General features: G+C 41.6%; 1 protein-coding gene across 4 annotated transcripts in view; it reads left to right on the plus strand.

Annotated features, from left to right (window-relative positions):
• Positions 1-22,036, plus strand: part of Otud7b (OTU deubiquitinase 7B) — a 60,583-nt gene extending 38,547 nt beyond the window's left edge. For all 4 annotated transcript variants that reach the window (XM_090341113.1, XM_090341112.1, XM_090341111.1 and 1 more), the window contains 9 exons: positions 1,473-1,700; positions 5,434-5,535; positions 7,411-7,538; positions 12,006-12,118; positions 13,864-13,991; positions 14,348-14,497; positions 15,302-15,416; positions 16,836-16,920; positions 17,788-22,036. In XM_090341113.1, coding sequence (XP_090197239.1) covers positions 1,473-1,700; positions 5,434-5,535; positions 7,411-7,538; positions 12,006-12,118; positions 13,864-13,991; positions 14,348-14,497; positions 15,302-15,416; positions 16,836-16,920; positions 17,788-18,984 — 2,246 coding nt within the window. In that variant the 3' untranslated portion in view covers positions 18,985-22,036. The remainder of the gene's footprint in view (positions 1-1,472; positions 1,701-5,433; positions 5,536-7,410; positions 7,539-12,005; positions 12,119-13,863; positions 13,992-14,347; positions 14,498-15,301; positions 15,417-16,835; positions 16,921-17,787) is intronic.
• The last annotated feature ends 2,078 nt before the right edge of the window (positions 22,037-24,114 follow it).

Raw genomic sequence — 24,114 nt, forward strand, 5'->3', positions numbered from 1 at the left:
GGATGTTTCTGTATATGGAGTAGGAAGGGAGGGGATTGCTAAATGGAATCAGAAAAGTCTAAGCAATAATTTCAGAGATATTTTTCTTCCTTTCCCTTATTCCAGCCAATCCCAGCAGGTACTTTTTAAATACCTAGAAAGTATTTTTGAATACTACTGTATAACATAACTTTAGAAAAAATGTGTTTATTTATTTATTGCTAGTTCTGAGGTTTAAACTCAGGGACTAAATGGTGTTCCTGAGCTTTTGCTCAGTTGTGCCACAACTCCACACCAACTTTTTGGAAGTTAATTAAAGAGTCTTATAGGCTTAACAAAAATTATCTTTAAGTAGTTGTACAAATGAGCTATTTTACAAAGTAGTTTATGAATGCAGTATATCTTGATCAGGATCACCCCTTTCAACATTCTCACTCATCCCTCCCCTTTTTTAATTTTGTAGTTTTTTTGTGTCAGAACTGGGGCTTGAATTCAGGGCTTTGCACATACTCTTAGCATTTTTGTTCAAAGTGGACATTCTATCACTTGAGCCACAGCTCCACTTCTGGCTTTTTGCTGGTTAATTAGAGATAGGAGTCTCAGATTTGTCTCCTTAGGCTAGCTTTGAACTGCAATCTTCAGATCTCAGCCTTCTGAATAGCTAGCATTACAGGCACTTGCACTATACTGTCACCAGCACTGGAGGCCACCAGCACCCAGCTTCTTGGTTTATTTTTTGTTTCATCTCTGAGCTGAGAATGACTACCCAACATCTGAAATCTTCCCTTCTGTGATAATCATATTCAAGCCATGCTGACAATGAACTATCAGCTAAGAAATTATGTGTGCAATTTATTCAAAACAACGAAATTATTTGAGGCAGTATGTACAGTACTGTTTTCTTCTGTATCATGATAATAATTGACAGCCTCTATTTCTGATAACATGAGTATAAAGAAAAGTTGTTATAGATATCATTAATGATGGAAGAACTTACCCATTCACACCATTAATTTTATTTTTTTATAATGAAAATCTTTTCCATATTTCCATGACTCTGGGGATTAGTAGAGAGATCATTTGACTATCTAGTTTAATGAAACTCCATGCCCCTTATTCCTTTTCCTTCCCACCCCAAAATGACCAAGTTGCTAAGTAAATGGGTCTTCCTTATTTTGAAAAATGATAGTGGGAGAGCAGAGTTGTAAGAAGAAGAACATGAGAAAAACTCCAAACAAAGATAGAAAGATGTTAGTTGTTGATGTATGCTTGCAAAAATACCACTTTCTATTCCTCCAATTGTATGTGCTTTGGAAAACTGGATCAAAAAGTTCAGTAGCTGGTAAGACGGAGTTTTTTTTTTTCCTTACTGGAAAAGCTGGTTTTTTTCCCTTACTGAAACCCTGTGAAGAGATAACCATATCACCACGTCAGTGGAGAGTTCTCTTGAGTAGGTAATGTATGTTCTAAGGTGACTCCATTTCTCATTGCAGAAAAACGCCTGTCTAGGGGCATCTCTCACGCGAGCTCCAGCATTGTTTCCCTGGCCCGGTCCCATGTCTCCTCCAATGGTGGGGGTGGGGGGAGCAGTGAGCACCCCCTGGAAATGCCCATCTGTGCCTTCCAGCTTCCAGATCTCACTGTATACAATGAAGACTTCCGTAGCTTCATAGAGAGAGACCTCATTGAGCAGTCCATGCTGGTTGCCTTGGAACAGGCAGGTCAGTGAGTGCTTCTTCCCAGTGTTCTTTCTTCTCTCCGCCTAGAAGCAGCTCACATGGGAGGGCTGGGGCTTGGTCAGTGGCTTCCTGTCTTAAGTCTATGATCTGAGTGAAGTCAAAGGCAAGAGTCAGTCAGGTAAACAAGTACTGAGAGCCTTCTGAAGTTAGAGAAAGGGTACAAGTTAGACAATTTACTCTGGAGATTCTTATTAGAAGGGAAAACAGATGTGTATATTAGTGGCCTAGGAATATATCCCTGAAAATCAATATCTAAAAAGGGGAAAAGAAAACCTACAAAAGAGATGCGAGATAACATAGTACCTTAAAAACAACAATCATTCATTATATGGCTTATGTTTCTGTATCCTAGAGATCCTTTCATTCAGCATCCTACTATATGGCCTTTTGTATCAAGTTTTTGCTCTATTGCAAACCTCTGCTAGGAGAGCCCAAGGTTTCTACTGATTATGACTAATGAGGGAAACCATTGAGCCTAAGTTCCTTTGAGTCTGGCTTACTTCACTTAATATGATCTTTTCTAAGTCTTGGTTATCTCTTATTGTTACAGTATCTCACTTTGTTACCTGATATATCGGATATATTTGTATTTGGTTATTTGAAATTGGATAGGGAACGGGGGAAAACAAGATGAGGGGTGGGGGTGGGGGGAGGAAATGGGGACCAAGACATGTGAAAAGGTATCAATGTATGGGAATTAATGTACCATCTATCTGGCAAATATCATGTAACCCTTCTATTAATTACAATAAAAAATATATGAAAAAAAAACTTGTGGGTGGGGACAGGAGGGAAAAACTGGAAGAGAGAAAGGGGAGGGGTGATATTGTTCAAAAAGAACTGTACCTGACTTGTGTACCTGAAACCCCCCTGTACATACCTTTATAATAATAATAAAAGTGTGGAAGAAGAAAAAAAACTCTACAAAAACAAAACAACAACAACATAAACCATATAAACAAAGCAGAAACATCCATAACTAATTATAATTGGCTCTGGAGTATCTTTGCAAACAAAAGAGACCAATGCGATGATGACGCACTAAAAGTTGCATCTATTTACATGCATTGTTCTCCAAGATTTATTGATTACTTACTTTTTTATGCCAGTACTGGAACTTGAACTCAGGTCTTTCCACTCTTACTTGACTCCTTCCTCTCAAAGTTGGCACTCTACCACTTCTGACTTGTTTTTCACTGGTTAGAGGAAAGAGCCTTACAGTTTTGCCTGTCTGGGCTGATTTTGAACCTTGATCCTCAGGTCTCAGGCTCCTGAGTAACTGTTATTAGAGATTTGAGCCCTGGTGCCTGGTTTTGCAAATTTTATTTACCTTCATGATTGTGTTTGTTTTAAATTCTTATTAAAACTTATTTTGGGAGGAAGAGCAGGGAAAGTTACATAGAGAGAGTAAGATTGAGATACATTATAAACATGTGGAAAGGTAATGATGGATTTCTCTCTGTATAACTAATATAAACTAACAACAAAAAAAAGAGAAAGTCTGGCTGGGAGTTTGACCTAGTGGTAGAGTGCCTGCCTAGCATGTACTAAGATCTGGGTTCAATTCCTATGTATCACACACAGACACAGAAAAAGTCGGAAAGTGGTGCTGTGACTCAAGTGGTAGAGCTCTAGCCTTGAGAAAGCCCAATGACAGTGCTTAGGCCCTGAGTTCAAACCTTCACACTGGCCCAAAAAAAAAAAAAAAGAAAAGAAAAGAGAGAGAAAGACTGAAGTTAGAGGAAGACCAGTTTACTGGCTTTTATGATCAGTGCTATTTTTCTTTCTTTTTGTTGCTGTGAGACTGGGGCTTGGACTTAGTACCTGATGCTTTGTTCATTGGCTAGTGCTTTACCATGATCAGTGCTAGTTTTTGAATTTTTATTAAAAAAGTGATATATAGAAAGGTTACAGTTGGATAAGATCAGTGCTATTTTGTAACTTTAGTAGGAAATAAATTATTGCTTATATCAATAACAAGATAATACCACTTCCCCCCAAATATTATTAAAATTAGCTAATACTCTATAGTGAGGGAGTTCTGGGAAACATTCAGGTATTAAAAAAACTCCCATGATAGAAAGGTTGAAGATGGGAGATGGGGGCAGGGAAGGGAGCTTACAGTTCATATCCATCTATAATAACCAAATATAGCCATTTGTAACTTCTTAAAAGTTAATCATGCTATCTGGCTAGTAAAATTTTCTGCTAGTTTTTCTTTCTTTTTTTTCCCTCTGTTGAGTTTTTAGTAGTTCAAGAAGATTGAAGCAACATTCTTAAAATATTTTTTCCTCTGTAAATAAATGGGTTTGCAATTGTGGTTGACTTTACAGAACTGAGGCACATTCTCTTAGGTGTTTTATATACTTTGTCTTTTTATTTATAACTTTTTTTTTGGTTGTGGGGCTTGAACTCTGGGCCTGGGCGTTGTCCCTGAGCTCTTCAGCTGAAGGCTACCACCCTCCCCAACTTGAGCCACAGAGCCACTTCTGGTTTTTCTGGTGGTTAATTGGAGATGAGACTTTAATGTCCGACTCTTGGACAGGGGCTGGCTTTGACCCTCGATCCTCAGGTCTCAGCCTCCTGAGTAGTTAGGATTACAGGCGTGAGCCACTGGTGCCCGCCCGGTTTGGCTTTTTGAATTTTAATCAGAGTCTTATGGCCTTTTTTGTCCTGGCTAGCTTTGAACTATAACCTTCATATTAGCCTCACCACACAGATGCTGAGTGTTGTCTACATGTAGATGATCTAGGATACATGCTTTGAATTGTTTGTGTATTTTTACTAATGATAGATTTATGTTGTACTTCATTGCTATAGCATTTACTGTTCTTCTAATAAGAGTAAAATAATAAGGGCCAGACCCAATTTCAGCTGAAGAACTTTTGACATTTGAGATCAAATAATTCTTTTTTTTTTTTCTTTTGCTGGTCAGGAACTGGGTACTGTCTTTGATCTTTCTCAAGGCTAGCACTCTACTGCTTGAGCCACAACATCACTACTAGCTTTTTCCGGATAGTTTATTACTGATAAAGGTTTTGTGGACTTTTCCTGCCAGGGATGGCTTTGAACCTCAATCCTTAAATCTCGGCCTCCTGAAGCAGCCAGGATTATACCTGTGAGCTACAGGCACCTGGCTCAGCTAATTCTTTATCATACAAACTGCCTTGTGAATCCTTAGCCTGTATCCACTAGAAGCAACTGCACCTCCCCACTAATTGTGGAAAGCAAATATATCTCCAGACCTAGTTCCAAACATACCTCCTCAAGGTCCCTAGGACAAAATTGCCCTTACTCATTTTACTTTACGCATTTTTTTTTTTGTGCCAGTCCTGGGGCTTGAACTCAGGGCCTAAGCACTGTCCTGTGCAAATCAGATCTTCATGCATGCTAGGCAAGCACTCTACCACTAGCCCAAACTCCTGGCCCAAAATTGCCTTACTTAAGATAAACTGCAGTAATTTCTGAATATATATAAATGAAGATAGGAAGTGTAATGAAAGAGATGGTGGCACACACCAGTAATTCCTCCTCCTGAATTTTAGAGGCTGCTAAGTTCAAAACTAGACTAAACTACCACAGCACGTCTTAACAAAACAAAAGGGGAAAAAGAACCAAAAAAAAGGGGAGTGGTGGGGGTGTCGACTATTCTGGGTAGTCTTACTAGAGGCAGATAATCTGTTCCTGTCCTTTTCTGTCATTTACATTTCTGCAGGGCGTTTGAACTGGTGGGTTAGTGTGGACCCTACCTGTCAGAGGCTGCTTCCTTTGGCAACTACTGGTGACGGAAACTGCCTCCTGCACGCAGCCTCTCTTGGTAAGTTTTGAAAATGGCCTACTTCCCTATAGAAAAGGAATAAGTGAATCAGATCTCATTTGTCAGTTTTCATCCAGTCAGCCTGATTCCAGGCAGAAGTGATGGTTCACAACAAAGGGGTGTGTGTGTGTGCACATGTGCATGAGCAGCACAAGGGAGGATGGGGGAGAGCCCTGTCCTGGTTTTTCAGTCTTTTTTCAAGATTGTGAAGAAATAAAGGATTTAGCTTAGACCCTACTCTGAGCTAACTCCTAGGAGTACTCAGCAGTAGTAAATAAGCAGTTCTCTTTGTGTGTAAATTCTATTTAATAGTTATTCTTTTTTCTTTTTCTTTTTTTGTGGGTCATGGGGGCTTGAACTCGGTGGTGGCACTGTCCTTGAGCTCTTCAGCTCAAGGCTACCGTCCTACCTTTGAGCCAAGCCCCACTTCCAGTTTTCTGAAGGATAACTGGAGATGAGAGTCTCAGGTCCTTTTGTGCCCAGGGTGGCTTTGAACCTTGATCCTCCATCCTGAGTTTGGATTACAGGTGTGAGCTACCACACCCCGCTTTAATAGTTTTTTTTTTTTTGTATATAGGAAGGATATGTTTTCGGTAATCTTGGTGATACTTACTTGAATTTTTCAACTCAATTATTTACAGTTGAGTATATTATTGCTCTTAAGTTTTAAAAAGGTCCTCGTTTTCCAGTCATCTCTCAAGGTTTAATACTGATTACTATTTATTAAACCAATCCTTCCTGCTGCTCCTTTGTGTTTTAGTTTGTTAGACTTCTTTCAGGAGTGAGGGATTCCTGTCAGGAGTCTGTAGGATGTGTTAAAAGTCTGGATCTCTAGAGTATAAACAGCTTTTCTGTTCTATCTCTCTTCCTCTCTCTCTCTCTCTCTCTCTCTCTCTCTCTCTCTCTCTCTCTCTCTCTCTCTCTCTCTCTCTTTCTCTGTCTTTTCCTTTTTCCCCTCCCTCTCTCTCTTGCCATTCCTGAGGCTTGAACTCAGGGCCTGAGCACTGTCCTTGGGCTTTCTCAAGGCTAGTGCTCTACCATTTGAGCCACAGCACCACCTCTCTTACTCTTTTCTCTCCTTCCTTCCTTTCTTTCCTCCTTCCTTCCGTCATTCCTTTCTTTCTTCTTCCTCTCCTTCTGCGTCTTCCTTTCTTACTTCCTCTCTTTCTTTCCCTCTCCTGCTCTGACACTTTACTTTTTCTTCCTTCTCTTAAAAACAAACAAACAAACAAAAAACATTTGGGCTGGAAGTTTGGCCTAGTGGTAGAGTGCTTGCCTAGCATGCACAAAAGCTTGACTTAGATTCCTCAGTACCACATACATAGAAAAGCTGGAAGTAGTGCTGTGACTGAAGTGATAGAGCACTAGTCTTGAGGAAAGCCCAAGGACAGTACTCAGGCCCTGAGTTTAAGCCCCAAAACTGGCAAAAAAAAAAATGTGGCACTAGGGTATCTCTAAGCTGGTGCTCTACTACTTGAGCCATGCCTTCAGCTGATTATTATAGAGAGAATTTAATGCTTTTTTTTTTTTTAGCATAGCCTGGCCTTGAACTGTGATGCTCTAGGTCTCAGCCACTTGAGAAGTTAGGGTTACAGTTATGAGCCACTGGTGTCCAGTGGATGTCCTTTCTTGATTAAGAACATTTCCCCTAAATCATAGTCAGAGCTTCTCTGAACTTACACTTAGCCCAACTTTCTTCATGCCAGAGTATGTGTATTGTATTTTGTTAGAGAGGGGTGAAAGATATAGCTCAGTGGTATAACACTTGCTTAGTTTGTGTGAGACAGTTTTGATCCCTAGCACCACAACAAAGCAGAGCAAAAAGGATGGAATTGAGTCAAGGTAAGGTGTTTATGCCATGCTTTCTTGCTACAGGGATGTGGGGTTTCCATGATCGGGATTTGATGCTGAGGAAAGCTTTATATGCACTGATGGAGAAGGGAGTGGAGAAAGAAGCTTTGAAAAGGCGCTGGAGGTGGCAGCAAACACAGCAGAATAAAGAGGTGGGAGAGCTTGGATGGGAGTGTCTTGTTTCTTAAAGTTTCCTAGTTACTTAAGTTACCTAGAGCCAACCAGAAAGAAGGATCTCCTGATAGGTAAGACCAGTATTATTTCCCTTGTGATGCTGAAAATGGTTGAACATGCAAATGATGTTGTTAAAGTGCCTTCTAATACAATCATGAGAACTGGTGTGGGAAGTCAGGGCCTGCAACATTCTAACAATATGCCTGGCACCTGATAGGTGCTAGGTAGCCATTAGTGGCTGTTATGTAAAATGAGATATAATTTCATCTGAGGAGTATTTTTGTTTGTTTGTTTGTTTTTATTTCCTTGTCAAAAGGCTAAATTAGGGGCCAGGAATGTAGCCTAGGGATAAAGTGCTCGCCTAGCATGCCTGAAGCCTGGGTTTAATTCTTTGGTACCACATACACAGAAAAAGCAAGAAGTGGTGCAGTGGCTAAAGTGGTAGAGTGCTAGCCTTGAGAAAGCCCAAGGACAAGTGCTTAGGCCCTGAGTTCAAGACCCAGGACTGGAAAAAAAAAAAAAGTTTTGATTTCCTGGGCCTCTTTCTATATTGAGATTGATGGCAAAGCCTAGTATTTTATAAAATGATGAGGCCAGAATTGTTTGCCACCTAGTGGCTGTTGTGTGTATTAAAACGGGAATCAGAGCTAGATGAAAGGAGAGAGGGTCCGATCCTGTAGGATATGTGTTTCAAAGTGACCCAAATTTTGTGCATGTAACCTGTACATTGTTGTTTTTACTTTTAAATGAGTCTGTTATAGCATTTTACAAACTGAAAATAGCTTGCTCTTTTTTTAGTTACTGAAGTAAAACATGCTAACAGTGGCTGTTCAATTCCCATTAAATGTGTTCTTCATGTGCCCCTTATGTTCTTATTTTGCTATGTTAGTGTAAATTCCAGTAGTGGAAACTCATTTAAACACTAACATAGTCAAGAACTCAATGTATAACCTACAAAAATAAGTAGACGAGAGAAGAGTGAATAGAAGAGGGATGGGTGAGATGTTGAAAGGGATCACATTAAGATATATTGTATTCACAAACTGCTTTGTTAAAGGGCATTTTTTTTTGCCAGTCCTGGGACCTGAATTCAGGGCCTGGACACTATCCTTGGACACTTGTTGTTCAAGGCTAGCACTCTGCCACTTGAGCCATAGTGCCACTTCCCGCTTTTTCTATGTATGTGGTACCAACGAATCGAACCTAGGGCTTTGTGCATGCAAGACGAGCAGTCTACCACTAGGTTATGCTCCTGGCCTCTGTTAAATGGCAATTTATTTGTACAACTCCTTAAGGATAATGATAGAAAAACACTTAACAGAAACCAAATAAAGAAGGCAAACTTGTCTATCAAATCATCACATACATTCTTAAGTCTATTTATATTTATTTATTTTTGTGTGTGTGTACCAGTACTAGAGCTTGAACTCAGGGGTAGAGTGCTGTCCCTTAGTATTTTTGCTCAGGGATGGCTCTCTACAACTCAAGCTATACCTTTACTTCCAGCGCTTTGCTGGTTACTTGGAGATACTAGTCTCCTGGACTACCCTCTCCAGGCTGGCTTTAAACCTCTATCCTCAGAACTCAGCCTTCTGAGTTGCCAAAATGACAGGGGCTAGCCACTGTTTCACAGAAAACCTGTGTATTTTTAAGTTGTACATAAACATGTTATGCTACATGCTGTTCTTTAATAAAAGTTGTAATATCACTTCGTACATATTTATTATCTCACATAATAGATACTGAGTATATTGCATAAAACAAAATCCTGGCTCTTAAAAGCAGAATAAAAGATAGATCTGTAATGAAATGGACATATAAATGCATGATTGCAACAAAAGGTTACAAATATGACTTCTATAATAGAAAGCTCTGTATAGCATGTGGGAATGGAAGGCACAAAGGAAGGAGTGGTTGATTTACTATAAAAAATTTAAGAAAGGCTTAATAAAGGAGTAACATTTGACTTTTGTCTTGAAAGTTATAAAATCTCTTTACCAATTTACTAGGTGAATAAGGAATGAGTTGCTCAAGGCCTATGCCTAGAACATAGACTTAAGACAAGTGCTCAGAAGCATAAAACAACACAGAACATGTTAAGGGCCACTGCTAAATGAAGAGGTTATTACAGAGGAGAGATGGGTGGAGGTCAGGAAGTGAGTTTTGTATAAAGTTAGTAGGAGTTTGAGTTCTATCTGATGGGAAATTGAGGTTCTTAGAAGAACTGTTAGCAAGAAGTAGGGGTCAGGAGTTTGGCCTAGTGGTAGAGTGCTTGCCTATCACGCATGAAGACCTGGGTTCGATTCCTCGGAACCACATACATAGAAAAAAAAAGCCAGAAGTGGTGCTGTGGCTCAAGTGGTAGAGCACTAGTCTTGAGGAAAGCCCAGGGACAGTGTTCAGGCCCTGGGTTCAAGCCCCAGGACTGGCAAACAAACAAAAAAGCTTATTAGGAAGTAAACAGCATCAGATTTAAATTTTACAATTTTCAGTAACCTGATAGAAAATGCATCAGAAGAGTAATGACCAGAAGGAGTAAACCCAGTTACAGAAACACCATATAGTGATTCATATTTAAGCACTCATTCTATTCTGTTGTACTGTGGTTTGAACTCACAGTCTTTTCTCCCAAGTGGTTTATCACTTGAACCCATGCTCCCAGACTAGTTCCTGCTAATAATTATTGACCGAAAGGATCCACATATGGGATGGATGAAAGGAAGAGTAGAGTACCAGGTAACCTTCTGGTTTCTAGTTGGGTGTTTGGATGATAATTGATTCTTTTTACTAAGTAGGAATATAGAAAGAAGAATGAATTTGACTGTATAGAGAGTTTGAAGTTAACCACAGTAAGTAGCAAAGTTCACTAGGCAGCTGGATCTATAAACACAGAACTTAAGAGGAAGTCTAGAGCAAAGAAGGGATTTAGTCATGGATATAGCTAAGTGGACAAGATTATGACAACCAAGAGATCACCTAGAGGTCAAAACAAGGCTTAAAACTATTGGCACAATCTGAATTTTGTGGAGAGTAAAGATAAGAAAAATAAGAGATGGGAGTAGGATGAGGAAAATGGGACAAAAACATGAGAAGGGGTATCAGTGTGCCAGAAGTAATGCACCTACCCCCTGATGAATGTAACTATAACCCCTCTATACATTATCCCGACAACTAAAAAAAAAAAAAAGAGAAAGCAATGCTATGGAAGTTTAAGGACAAAGATATTAACTTACCATATAAAGGTTGAAAAAATGCAATCAAGGGTCCGGGAGTTTGGCCTAGTGGTAGAGTTCTTGCCTAGCATGCACAAAGACCCAGGTTTGATTCCTCGGTACCACATACATAGAAAAAAGCCAGAAGTGGTGCTGAGGCTTAAGTGGTAAGAAAGTCTAAGGGTAGAGCCCAGGACTGTCAAAAAAAAAAAAAATGGAATCAAGGGGCTGGGAGTTTGGCCTAGTGGTAGAGTGCTTGCAAGCTCCAGGACTGGCAAAAAAATAAAATAAGAAATGGAACCAAGCCCGGCTCTGTTTGCTCATACCTGTAATTCTAGCTACTTGGGAGCCTGAGATCTGAGGATCCAGGTTTGAAGCCAGCCTGGGCAGGAAAGTTCATAGAGACTCTTATCTCCAATTAACCACTAGAAAACCTGAAATGGCTTTGTGGCTTAAAATGGTAGAACACTAGCCTTGAGCTGAAGAGCTCAGGGACAGCACCCAGGCCCAGAGTTCAAGCACCACAACTGACTTAAAAAAGAAAAAAGATGTGGGGGGGGGAGGGAAATGGGTACCAAGACATGTGAAAGGGTATCAATGTATGTGAATTAATGCACCTTCTATCTGGCAAATATCATGTAACCCTTTTCCTAATTACAATAAAAAATAAATAAATTTAAAAAAAAAGAAAAAAGATGAGAATCGAAGAGTGCAATTTGAAGATCACTGTCATTTGGCAGAGTCAAATAAGTGAAGTTATTGGTGGAGGTAGGGCAGTTACAGTGAAGAACAGAGACAAGTCAAATTGCAGTAAGTCAAAAGGAGCATAGGCTGGGAATGTGTCTTAGTGGTAGAGTGCTTGCATGCATGAAGCCCTGGGCTCAATTCCTCAGTACCCAATAACAACAACAAAACAGAAATGGTGCTCTGTCTCAAGTGGTAGAATACTAGCCTTGAACCCAGAGAAGCTCAGAGATAGTGCCCAGGCCCTGAGTTCAAGCCCCAGGACTGGCAAAAGAGAGAGAGGAGAGATTGGGGGTGGGAGGGAGGGAGAGGGAGGAGAAGTAGAGGGAGAGCCAGAGAGGGAGAAGGAATTTGACTTTATCATATAAGGGTAAGCCAAGTACTAAGAGAATAGTCAAGTTACAGAAAGTGAGTTAGAATGAGCCTTGTCTTTATAATCTAACCTCTAATTGCTCACTGTCTCCTTTCATTATTACATATCTTTCACAGTCAGGACTGGTATACACAGAGGACGAATGGCAGAAGGAATGGAATGAACTGATAAAGCTTGCTTCAAGTGAACCTCGAATGCATCTAGGTACCAATGGAGCCAATGGTGGTGGGTAAGTATGGTTAAGTTGAGGAGTAGGAAATTATCTTCGTAGAATCTTCACTGAGCTGTAAGATCTCCCACAATGTAGCATCTAGAGAGCTCTGTGCTAAGTGGATGTTGGAAGGAAAGAGAGGCGCCATGGCAAAGGCACAGAAATATGTAAAAGAACAGTACATCCTGGGAACTCCTAGTTAATCAGTATTATCAGAATGGCACAAAATAATAGGTGAAGCATAGAAGTACACTTTGTTTTCTCATTGGTCCCAGGGCTTGAATTCAGTGCTCGGGCACTGTCCTTAAGCTTCTTTTGCTCAAAGCTAGTGCTCTTCCACTTGAGCCACAACTCTACTTCTGACTCTTTTGGTAATTTATTTGGAGATCAGAGTTTCGCAGACTTTCCAGCCAGGGCTGGCTTAGAACCATGATCCTCAGATCTCAGCTTGCTGAATAGCTAGGATCATAGTCATGATCCTGTTATCCAGTGGCAACCCACATTTTTGTGTACTCTGCTAATGTTTCTCTTATACTATGTTAAGGAATTAAATTGCATTTGATTATTACTTTAGGAAAATGCAGAAAAAGTACTCAGTATCATTAGTAAATAAATGAATAAATAAAAGAGCACAGGGAACCTGTGGGACCTTAGTGAAGCATCAACCAAGTGGAATGTGTGGACTCTGTGAGGTAACCAGGGCAATATGAAAAATGTTTACATATTTTGATTATTGTTACTTTTGGGGGGTAATGGCTCTGGGCTTTGAACTCAGGGCATAGGTGCTATCACTGGGCTTTTTAGCTCAGGGCTGGCACTCTACCACTTGAGCCACAGCTCCACTTTTAGCTTTCCAGCTTTTTGGTTGTTATTTGAAGATAAAAGTCTCAGATTTTCTTACCGAGGCTGGCTTTAACTCTCAACTATGATTACAGACATATACTGGTACTTAGCTTATTGTTAAAATTTCAAGTTGTGATTTAAAAAGAAATTTGTGTGTGTGCTGGTGCTAGGAATTGAACTCAGGGCCTTGCCCTCCACAGGTCCACCTGTAGCTTTTTTCTGGTTCACTGGAGAAAAGAATCTCACAGAAGTTGTCCTTTAATAGGGAAGTTACTCTTAAAGTTACGTAAGAAGAGGAATTCTGGAGGTGTTTTGTAAGACGTCATGAGTATGTTGTGTGGTGTGGTTGTGGTTGAATAATCCAGATGAAGCTGTGCAGTTGTTTATTATTTACTGGATAAAGAGAACTGGAGGAGATGGTTGAGCAGGGTGAATATAAAGAGATAGGGTTTACTTCTGATTCCTAATACCATTCCAGAGCTTCCAAATCTCTTGTCTTGGGTTTTCCTGTTTATGAAGAAGTACAATCATGATAACATAAAATGATCAACTATGTTAGTGGCAGCCTTAAGATTAGAAAACCACAGGCTGTGAGTTTGGCCTAGTGGTAGAGTGCTTGCCTAGCATGCACAAAGACCCAGGTTTGATTTCTTGGTACCACATACATAGAAAAAGGCAGAAGTGGTGCTGTGGTTCAAGTAGTAGAGCTCTAGTCTTGAGAAAGCCCAAAGACAGTGCTCAGGCCCTGAGATCAAGGCCCAGGACTGGCAAAAAAACAAAAACAAACAAACAAACAAAAAACATTGTAAAACCAGGGGATATTCTTTTTCCTCTCTTGAGAACTGGCCTCCGTGGCTTTCTTGTTTTCTTCCCTCTCCATTTTGCTGTCCACCTTGCACTCTTTTCTCTTGTACTTGTAGGGTGGAGAGTTCAGAGGAGCCTGTGTATGAGAGCCTAGAAGAGTTCCATGTCTTTGTCCTTGCTCACGTGCTTCGGAGGCCCATCGTGGTTGTGGCAGACACCATGCTGAGGGATTCTGGTGGGGAAGGTGAGTCAGCCAGTCCTCACTCCACACCACACTCTGCCACTTTCAAAGCCTTAGCCTGAACCTTAGGAAGAGGGCAGGAGAGAAGATATTTAGACATTTGGGAGGGAAAAGAGGGAAAGATAATTCTCAAGAGATTTAGAGCAGTTGGAATAAATTGACATACCATTTTTAAAAAAAAATTACCTATATGGTACTGAGGAATTGAATCCAGGGCCTCATGCATGCGCGGCAAGCACTCTACCTCTAAGCCACATTCCCAGCCCTTAATAAAAAGCCATTAAACAAGTTGGAATGAAAGGGTGAGGTTAGATGACAGAATGAGATGGAGTCTCAATTATCTTCATGGTTTCCTACAGCATTTGCCCCTATTCCCTTTGGAGGAATCTATCTGCCCTTGGAAGCCCCAGCCAGCCAATGTCACCGATCCCCTCTGGTGCTTGCCTATGATCAGGCCCACTTTTCTGCACTTGTGTCTATGGAGCAGAAGGAGAATGCCAAGGAACAAGGTGTGAATTCACTGTCTGTATCTCTGTGGTCTTCTGGTCTACAGTATTTTCACTTGAAAAAGTAGAAATAAGAGGAAAGGATTCCGGAATATACAAACCCAGGCAGTACATGTTTTACTAAGCTATATAATGAAAATAATTTTTTAATAAAAAAAGGATTTGGGGAAAAACAAAGCCTATATTCCTTGTTCTTGGGTAAATATTAAGGTCATAAAGTGTTCCTAATGGTGCCTTGTTGTTTTTGTCTTGTCTTCATGACTTTGAAATCTCTGAATATACATAATTGGCAAGAATGTCATGAGAGTTAGACTGAATGGTAGGGAGTTGTGGAGGATTAGTAATCTTATGCTGAGTGTCAGAGGAAAACTAGCTTATTGGTTTATGTTTATTTGTTTTGCTTTGTTTTTGTTGGTCCTGGGACTTGAACCGTGGGCCTAGGCACTGTCCCTGAGCTTTTGTCTCAAAGCTAGCATTCTACTACTTCAGCCACAGCTTCACTTCTGGCTTTTTGGTGGTTAATTGGAAATAGGAGTCTAAGCTTTTCCTGCCCACGTTAGCTTTGAATTGCAATCCTCAGATTTCAGCCTCCTAAATAGCCTGGATTACAGATGTGAACACCAGTGGTGACCACTGGCTTAGCCTATTGCTTCTTAATGTCAGGGTTAATTCAAATGTAAGAACTGAGAAGTGACTGCAAGTAGAGAACTGTTTTTAGTGTTGACAATTTATGTTTAGTTGTGTTCTTCCTTCCTTACGGAGACTACTTGACAGCATGTTTCTTTCCTCCCCGCCCTGCGCCCCCAGCTGTAATCCCACTCACAGATTCAGAGCATAAGCTGCTGCCCTTGCACTTTGCTGTGGACCCTGGAAAGACCTGGGAGTGGGGAAAAGATGACAACGACAACGTCCGATTGGCCAGGTGAGGCAAGCCTAGCCTCTCCTTCTACTTTGTAGCTGAGATCTCTTCCACCTGCAGTGGCCATTTCCCAGGGAATGTTTCTTTTACTCAGAAGCAAGACAGTTTCATCCTAACTCCAGTTTCTTTGGGGAAATGGAGAGGTAGAAGAAGATTGGACACCAAAGATTCTTGGATCTTGGAGCTGCTTTGTCTCTGTGTGAGAGATGGGATTCCTGAAATCTCAGCTTTTCTTGCAGTAGGGAAATGTTCCTGCACAGACATACTCTGTAATCCGCAAACTAAAAATCAAGACACTCAAAAAATACTTTTTGTCCCAGTGAGGAGGTTTTATTTTGTTTCTGTTTCTATGGATTGAGGTTTGAATTCAGGGCTTCTCACTTGCTAGGCAACTGTCCACGACATGAACCATGCCCAAAGTCCAAATGAGTTTACATAGTCCATCAAAATAGTTTGCTGTTAGTTTTTGCCTTTCTGAAATTTCTCCATAATGGATATATCCCCTGTCTTCTCTTGCTGTAGGCTGTAGAGCTTAGTCTACCTCCCTCCCTCCCTAGCTTCCCTTAGGGAGAGCATATGAATGTAGGTTCACCCCTTCTTACCCAGGATCTTCTTCTTTTGGACTCTTTGGGAGCTGATTCATAGCTGGTTCTCAGTGATCTGAATCTCCTAAATGATACTTAAAACAGCAATAATAATGACTACTGTATAGCTTTAAAAAAAAAAAGTCCTAGATCTCGAACTCAGGGCCAGGACACTGTCCCTGGGCCTCTTTTTGCTGAAGGCTTAGGGCTCTACCATTTGAGCTATAATATCACTTCTGGCTTTTTCTGAGTAGTGTATTAGAGATAAGCATCTTGGACTTTTCTGCCTGGGCTGTCTTCAAACTGCCATCTCAGATCTCAGCCTGAGTAGCTAGGATTACAACTGTGAATCACCAGTGCCCAGCTCTGTATGGGCTTTTTGTTTTTTGCCAGTACCGGGACTTGAACTCAGGGCCTGGGTACTTCCTTGGACACTTTTTCCTCAAGGTTAGTGTTCTGCCACTTGAGCCACAGTGCCACTTCTGGATTTTTCTGAGTATGTGGTACTAAGGGCTTCATGCATGTTAGGTGAGCGCTCTACCAGTAGGCTATGCTCCTGGCCCACTATAGCATTTTCTGGCCCCTTTCAAGCACTATTTTAATGTTCTCAACAATGCCACAGGACAGATACTGTTAACAGAACCCAAAACTTCAGCTGGGCTTTAGGCTTGACTTGCTAAGGTCATAAAGCTTAGTAATTGATGAAGCTATATAATTCAAACCCCGTTCTTTTAGTACCCTTGACCACATGATCATCTCTTGACTCTTTCCCCAACTCTATTAGCCTGCTTTGCTTTTAAAAGATCACAGTATTTTTTTTTGTTGTTGTTGTTCACAGTGTAATTTTATCCCTGGAGGTCAAATTGCATCTACTACATAGCTACATGAATGTGAAGTGGATCCCTCTGTCCTCTGATGCACAGGTGAAAGCTGCCCCCACCCTACCCTTGTGTGTGTGTGTGTGTGTGTGTGTGTGTGTGTGTGTGTGTCCATCGTCACCCTCAGCAACAGGAAGGAGATCTGGTGGGGCTTGATCTCTCAGTTTGCTCTCAGTGGTAGCTAATGAATCAAAGGGCTGGAGTAGCTGGAAGATGTTGGACAAGTTCCAAGGAATACTTCTTCGTGGACTTTTTGATGAACTTGAGATGTCCCATGCTATTATAGAGAGGTCACTATTTGGAGTATCATAAAGAGACAGAATGTCTTAAAGAGAGTTCCTGATCCCATGAGTTTTGAGTTAGAATATATCATAGGAATGATGGCAAACCCGCAAACTCCGTAATGCTGCAGTAAAAGTTAGGGGATACACAACAGTCAGGCTAGGGCTGGTTGTAGTTGGTTAAGACTTCCTTAAGATTAATTTTGAGCAGACTTGGAAATAGGTAAATGTATAATAAAGAACACTGTAGTACCCATAAAATACTTTGCCGGCTTACCCAATAGCTGTGTCTGGTATGCTTGTGCCTTGCTTTGTTTGGTATCTCCAAATTACAGAAGGAAAGGAACTGATGTGGATGAGACAGAAAGTATTAGATACATTTTTCCTTGGCCCATGAGAGATGACTGGAGCAGGAAGATGACAGTGGCTTCCTGGGTGATGCTTCTCTCACCATGGCAACAGCACTCCTTGGAAGCAGGGCAGTTACTCAAAAGATGCTCACCAACCTTCCCCACATAGCTGATTCCTGTGGCATTGCCTGCTGGGAACCTCGAGATCGGCTGGAAGTCTCTGAGGATGTCCCTAGGCCCACCAAAGGGATATCTGTCAAGCCTGTCTTCTTCTCTTTCAGGCTCCTCTGGCCCAGCCTGAGTCCCCCACAGCCTCAGCGGGAGATGAGCCCCGCTCTACTCCTGAGTCTGGCGAATCAGACAAGGAGTCAGTAGGCAGTGGTTCTGCTGGCAATGAGGGCAGCAAGCGGAAGGACAAGTCAAAGCGAGATCGGGAGAAGGACAAGAAGAGAGCAGATTCTGTGGCTAACAAACTGGGAAGCTTTGGCAAAACCTTGGGCAGCAAGCTGAAGAAGAACATGGGCGGCCTGATGCACAGCAAGAGCTCTAAGCCCGGAGGGGTGGGGACCGGGTCAGGAATAAGCAGTGGCACTGAAACCCTGGAGAAAAAGAAGAAAAACTCACTGAAGAGCTGGAAGGGTGGCAAGGAGGAGGCAGCTGGGGATGGGCCCTTATCGGAGAGGCCCACATCGGAGTCTGCTGGAAATGGAGGGAGCAAGTATAGCCAGGAGGTGATGCACAGCCTGAGCATTATGAGGATCGCGATGCAAGGGGAGGGGAGGTTTATTTTTGTTGGAACCCTGAAGATGGGTCACCGCCACCAATATCAGGAGGAGATGATCCAACGCTACCTCTCCGATGCCGAGGAGAGATTCCTGGCAGAGCAGAAGCAGAAAGAGGCAGAGAGGAAGATCATGAATGGAGGGTTAGGTAGTGGGCCTCCTCCAGCCAAAAAGCCAGAGCCAGATGGTGGGGAGGAGCAGCTGAAGGCCCCCTCTGAGGCCAAGGCAATGGCATTATCCACTGGCTACCCTGGGGGTTTTACTATCCCTCGACCTTCTGGGGGTGGAGTCCACTGCCAGGAACCCAGGAGGCAGTTGGCAGGGGGTCCTTGTGGGGGAGGCCTTCCATCCTATGCCACCTTCCCCAGACAGTGCCCTCCTGGGCGACCCTATGCCCCCCAGGACAGCATCTCTTCTCTGGAGCCAGGCAAGGATGGAGTTCCCAGGGGTGCATTGCTACCACCCCCCTTCCGTGTGGCTGATTCCTATAGCAACGGCTACAGAGAGCCCCCCGAGCCAGATGGATGGTCTGGAGGTCCCAGGCGGCTTCCCCTAGCCCAGACCAAGTGTAAGCAACCCAGCTGCAGCTTCTATGGACACCCTGAGACAAACAACTTCTGCTCTTGCTGCTACCGGGAAGAACTGAGGAGGAGGGAGTGCGAGCCCAGTGGGGAGCTGCTGGTGCACAGGTTCTGAATGGGTAGAAACGTGGAGGGCAAGGAGCGCGAAACAAAAAGTTCAGCTCAACTCACTGGCTTATCAAGACCCAGCCCCAGTGTTAACGGGACAAATGCAGAAATGGATGTGGAAGCCTGGCTGGAAATTTTTATGTGTATGTGCTGAAGTGCTGCCAGACTGGCAAGAGCAGGACAGGGCTGGATGGTACCCAGAGGGCTGTACTATTCCTTAGCAGAGCTTGGCTTTTGATGGGACTGAGGAAATACAGTGGTGGAAAGATGTTGATTCCATCTCTTTTACCCCTTTGGGTCCCATCTCAGAACTTAAGGGAAAGTAGTAGTGGAACGTTTGTGTGGGCCGGGAAGTGGGCAGATGTCTAGGGGAGAACAGGTAAAGAAGGCTCAGTCAATTAAAGAGAAGAAAATAATAAATAGACCAAAGTTCTTTTAGGTTGGAAAAGAGCCCATGGTGGTGGAGTTGGAAGTGTGGAAGGAAACTGAGACATTGGATATATTTGCTATTGATTGGAATTAATGTAGATATTAACGTTGGATACATTTTTTCCTCCTGAAGCAATAATCCCTGCTCTTGGGTGCTGTTAAGAAGAGGGGCGTACATAGTCTAAAGTCCCTATATATGGAGAAAGGAAATAGAGGAACATAAAAGGGGATTCTTTTCCCTTTGACGTTTTCTTTTCTTCTGAATAGTCAAATTTGTTATCCATTCTAGTTTGAGAGGAGATTGCTGATTACCCCCTTAACCTTTTCCTTATCCTTTTTCAGGACTGAGCTCAAGCTAAGAAAGTTGTAATTTTTTTTTTAAAGAAAGACTTTATTAAAAAAGAAAAAGAAAAAGAAAACAAACATTCCCTCTGGGAAAGGGAAGTGACAGAAAGAGCAGCTGTGTGTGCTGAGTTATTTTCAGGTGAATGGGTGCCCGGTGATCTATTTTCTTTTAAACTACTCAGCAATAACCACATGGAGTGTGAGTGCACCTAGGGCAGGGCTGGAGGAAAGGCAGACACTTGGCCTGACTGTTTCAAACAAAAACCAAAAAACTATGTAGAACACTACCATCCTGTGCTGCTGTTTCTGTAGAAAGCAAGTTATTTTATTGACTAATTTTTTTAAGCAAAAGAAACAAAAAGACCCCCAACAGAAATACCTTTAAAGTTAATTACTATTTTTTTTTCCTATTTAAGAGATTCTTTCTCCTTCCTCTCTACTTGTGGAGAATGGACTTAACATCCTGGCTTCTTATGTTAAGCCATAGCTGACCTTAATCTGTGGTTAGTTTATTAAAATAATAATAAAATACTTTGTAAGAGGTGATATTTTTGATATTAGGAATGATGTTGAAACATGGGGAAGGGGGCTGGGACAATTTATAAAGGTAAGTAGAGAAATCTATTTTAGTGAGCTATAACCACAGATCACAGATTAATCCCAGGGAGTTCATCTGTCTTTGGATTTCTCCCTTCCCCGACCCAAGCCTTTTCTCCAGGGAGTGGGAGTGGGGATTCAGACACAGAAGGGAGGAGCCCCTTTGCATTTTGCACAAAGCACAAATCTGGACAGCCTACTCTCTGGCCAGAACCATTACTAAGAGCTTTAAACCAGAAGACTAATACTGGGCCAATTTTCTTGTTTATATTTTTTCTGGGGAAAAATATCATCTATGCAATTGTATACACTCATGGGTGCATATGGAGGAGGGGAGTGAGTGTACTTAAGTATCCGGAATGTTAATTGAGGCTGTTTTTTGTATACTCGGGTTTCACTGTTGAGGTATATATCAGCACCCCTCTAGTAGAATGTAATCAATCCCCACATATGATCTAAGGCACACATGTGGGGGGGTGCGTGTGTGCGTTCATGTGCACACACACGCATGTGCATGTGTGTATGTTTTTGCAGACTTGTTTGTGTATATGCTGCCCCATCTGGAAAGTTTTCCTTTTATTTCCCCTCAATAACAAAGCAAGTCAAGACTCCTTCCTCATTGGGACAACTCTGTTCAGAAAGGTTTCTTTCTCTTCCATGAACTCAAGTCATTTATTTTCCAAACTTGTTGTCTGTTGAACTCGAGTCATTTATTTTCCAAACTTGTTATCTGTTGATTTAATCATTCCCCATGGCTATTCTTAGACTTCTATTCTAAAGAAGCCATGAGTTTCCAAGGAGGAAGCTTATATATTTCAGAATAGGGCAGGAACCTAGTATGAAAGCACTCGGGTGTACAACTTAAAAGTCTACTCAGTAATCAAGTCATTTTTAATTCATTATCTAAAAAAAATTACCAAAGCCTATGTTGAACAAAATATCAAAATCTTAGGATCTGACAAAACCAGGATTAGGTAGGAAATGAGGCTGGATTGAGCAAGTATGGGGATGAATCTTGTCTATTTAAAATTTGGGGTTGGATACACCTTTGTACAACTACTTAAAAGATTTATTTTTAAGACAAAACTTTGGGATGGAGACATGGCTCAAAGTAGAAGAGAACCTGCCTTTAGAGAATGAGGCTCCAAATTTGAACCCCAATACTGCAAAAAAAAAAGGGGGGGCGGGTATGGTGGCTCATGCCTATAATCCTAGCTACTCAGGAGGCTCAGATCTGAGGATCAAGGTTCAAAGCCAGCCCGAGCAGTAACGACTATGAGACTCTTATCTCTAATTAACCACCAGAAAACTGGAAGTGATGCTGTGGCTCCAGTGGTAGGGTGGTAACCTTGAGCTGAAGAGCTCAAGGACAGCACCCAGGCCCAGAGTTGAAGCCCCACAATGGATTAAAAAAAAAAAAATGGTATATTCATCATGAGGTTTTTTTTACTTTTAACTTTTGCTTAAAAAAAATGCTGTATCAAAATAGTATTTGTCTTTGTCTCTGGAGTTAGAATAACTGATGAGCCACACCAGGACCCTCCACGGCCTCCTCCATACCCCCCACACACCCTGGGAGTCAAGCCCAGACCCTGAATTTGCACAGCTTGCCTCTCTCTCCTGTAGGCCTCCATGGCATAGGATGCTGGCCTGGACCAATAGGGATGGAAACATTGGATTTTCCCAGAGAATAAAACCCAGAATGTTGATTCTTCACTGGAATGCTGTGTTTGGATTTGATCTGATAATAGATTCTAGTTGATATGTATTTTTAAAACAACAAATGAACAAAATCAAAAAAAAAAGTGTATCCTGCTTGTTTTTATTTATAAATTAGCCAATCCCAATTCCCTTTTCTCTTTTCAGAGAAAAAGATGTAAATTCTGGGGAAAGTTTCTAGGAGTCAATTTGGTAAAATAAGACTTTAATTTCTATAGCTTTTTATTAAGGATTCTTTTTTACTTGAGAAGGTTAGTAAGGCATTGAGAAATTTCTTAATTCTAAGGGCAAGGAACCTAGGGATCACACACATGCACACACACAGTCTTTGTAACCAGGTTAGTAGAGTTTGTTTTGCTGTAGCTTAGGGAGGATTTTGGTGGCATGGGTGTTAAGAAATAATGTAATGAATAGGAAATTAAGACAGATAAGGATTGGTTTGTGGTATTTGGGGAAGGTGAGGGGGTGGAATAGACCAGCCCATACAATTACTGTTTTGGAGAGGAGTGGAGAGACCTAAATGGGCTGCCTTTAAATGAGTAAAAGCCCTTTTGATATAGGAAGGTATGTGAATGAAGTAGGAAAATAAGACCCCTGCACACTAGGCTTAAATTTTAAATGCCAGGCTTAAAATGTAAGTGTCCTTGGTTTTAGCCTAGGGCATCTAGGGTACCTACTGAAGTTTTTGTTTGTTTTTATTTGAAGACAGTGTTACCTCTGGAATGGAGCTATCCACTATGGGGTAGGCCTGAAAATCATTCCCTTAATCCAGGCTGATTTTATGGAGAGTTACAAGAATCAACTAAAATCTTTTCCCTCGCGCTGATTTTTTTTTTTCTCGTTGGTGCCAGTACTGGAGCTTGAATTCAAGACCTCATATTCTTAACTCATCTTGGCTGCCACTCAAGGTTGATACTCTACTACTATAGCTATGTCTCCACTTATGGCTTTTTGCTGGTTAATTGGAGGTTAAGGTTTGGTTTGCGATTATATCTTAGACTCTTGAGTAGCTAGATTGTAAATGTGAGCCATAGCTTCCACCTACATGCTGATTTTTATTAATAAAGTATATTTCCAAGCATAGGTGGCTCACACCTTGATCTTAGCTAGTCAGGAGGCTAAGATCTGAGGATTGTGGTTTGAAGCCAGCCCATGAAACTCTTCTCTCCAATTAAATACCCCAAATGTCAGAAGTGAACTGTGGCTCAAATGCTAGAGCACTAGCCTGAGCACAAAATCTCAGGGGCAGCGCCCACACCTGACTTTAAGACCCAGAACTGGCACTAAATATGTATATTTAAAGAGCTGAAGCCACAGCTTAAGTGGTAGAGCAGAACCTCCCTATCAAATACAGGGTTCTCAGTTCATACTCATATCACCAATAAAAGATTATAATCTTTAAGGAGTATGGAATGTTGTTAAAGTCAACATTGTGCAGGGCTTTAGAATGGAAGCATCTTCCCTCTCCTGTAGGCTCTTAAAACACGCCTACAGACTAGTAAAATTAATGACTTCCTGTACTATATTTAGAAGACTATATGATGCCCAAAAGAATGGGGCACCAAAAAGAAGTTCTCAGGGACTTCTAAGCTAACTCTTACTATTATTATCCTTTTAACCATATGTCCAAGGCTACAGTAACTTTTTTTTCTTGATAAGAATTTCAGAGGTTTTTATGAGTCACTCAGACACCTCTGAAATTTGTAATCATTCCTCTTCTTTCTCCAAGGAGGCAGTGCCCTTGCCATATAGCCTGGCCGGAAATCACCTGCTCCCTAGATTTTTCAATTTTTTTCTTTTACTTCCCAGCCCTTCAACTGCAGATTCAGTGAGTCATACAAGTACTCTGTCTTGTTTGCAGATTTCCAGCCTGCAAATCATAAGGTATTTTGCCCCCATGTGCTTAAGCTGACCCACAAAATATCCTCCTGTTTCTAAGTAGATTCTGTGTGCCACCTCTTCTCATTGGCAAGTGGGTAAGGGGCAGTAGAAAAGAGCAGTGGAGGCTGGCTGAGGGAGTGGGGGTGGGAAGAACCTTGGCCGCCTT

This window comes from Megascapheus bottae, chromosome 10 (genome assembly GCF_031878675.1).
Source record: "Megascapheus bottae isolate mThoBot1 chromosome 10, mThoBot2.hap1, whole genome shotgun sequence".
Taxonomy (NCBI): domain Eukaryota; kingdom Metazoa; phylum Chordata; class Mammalia; order Rodentia; family Geomyidae; genus Megascapheus; species Megascapheus bottae.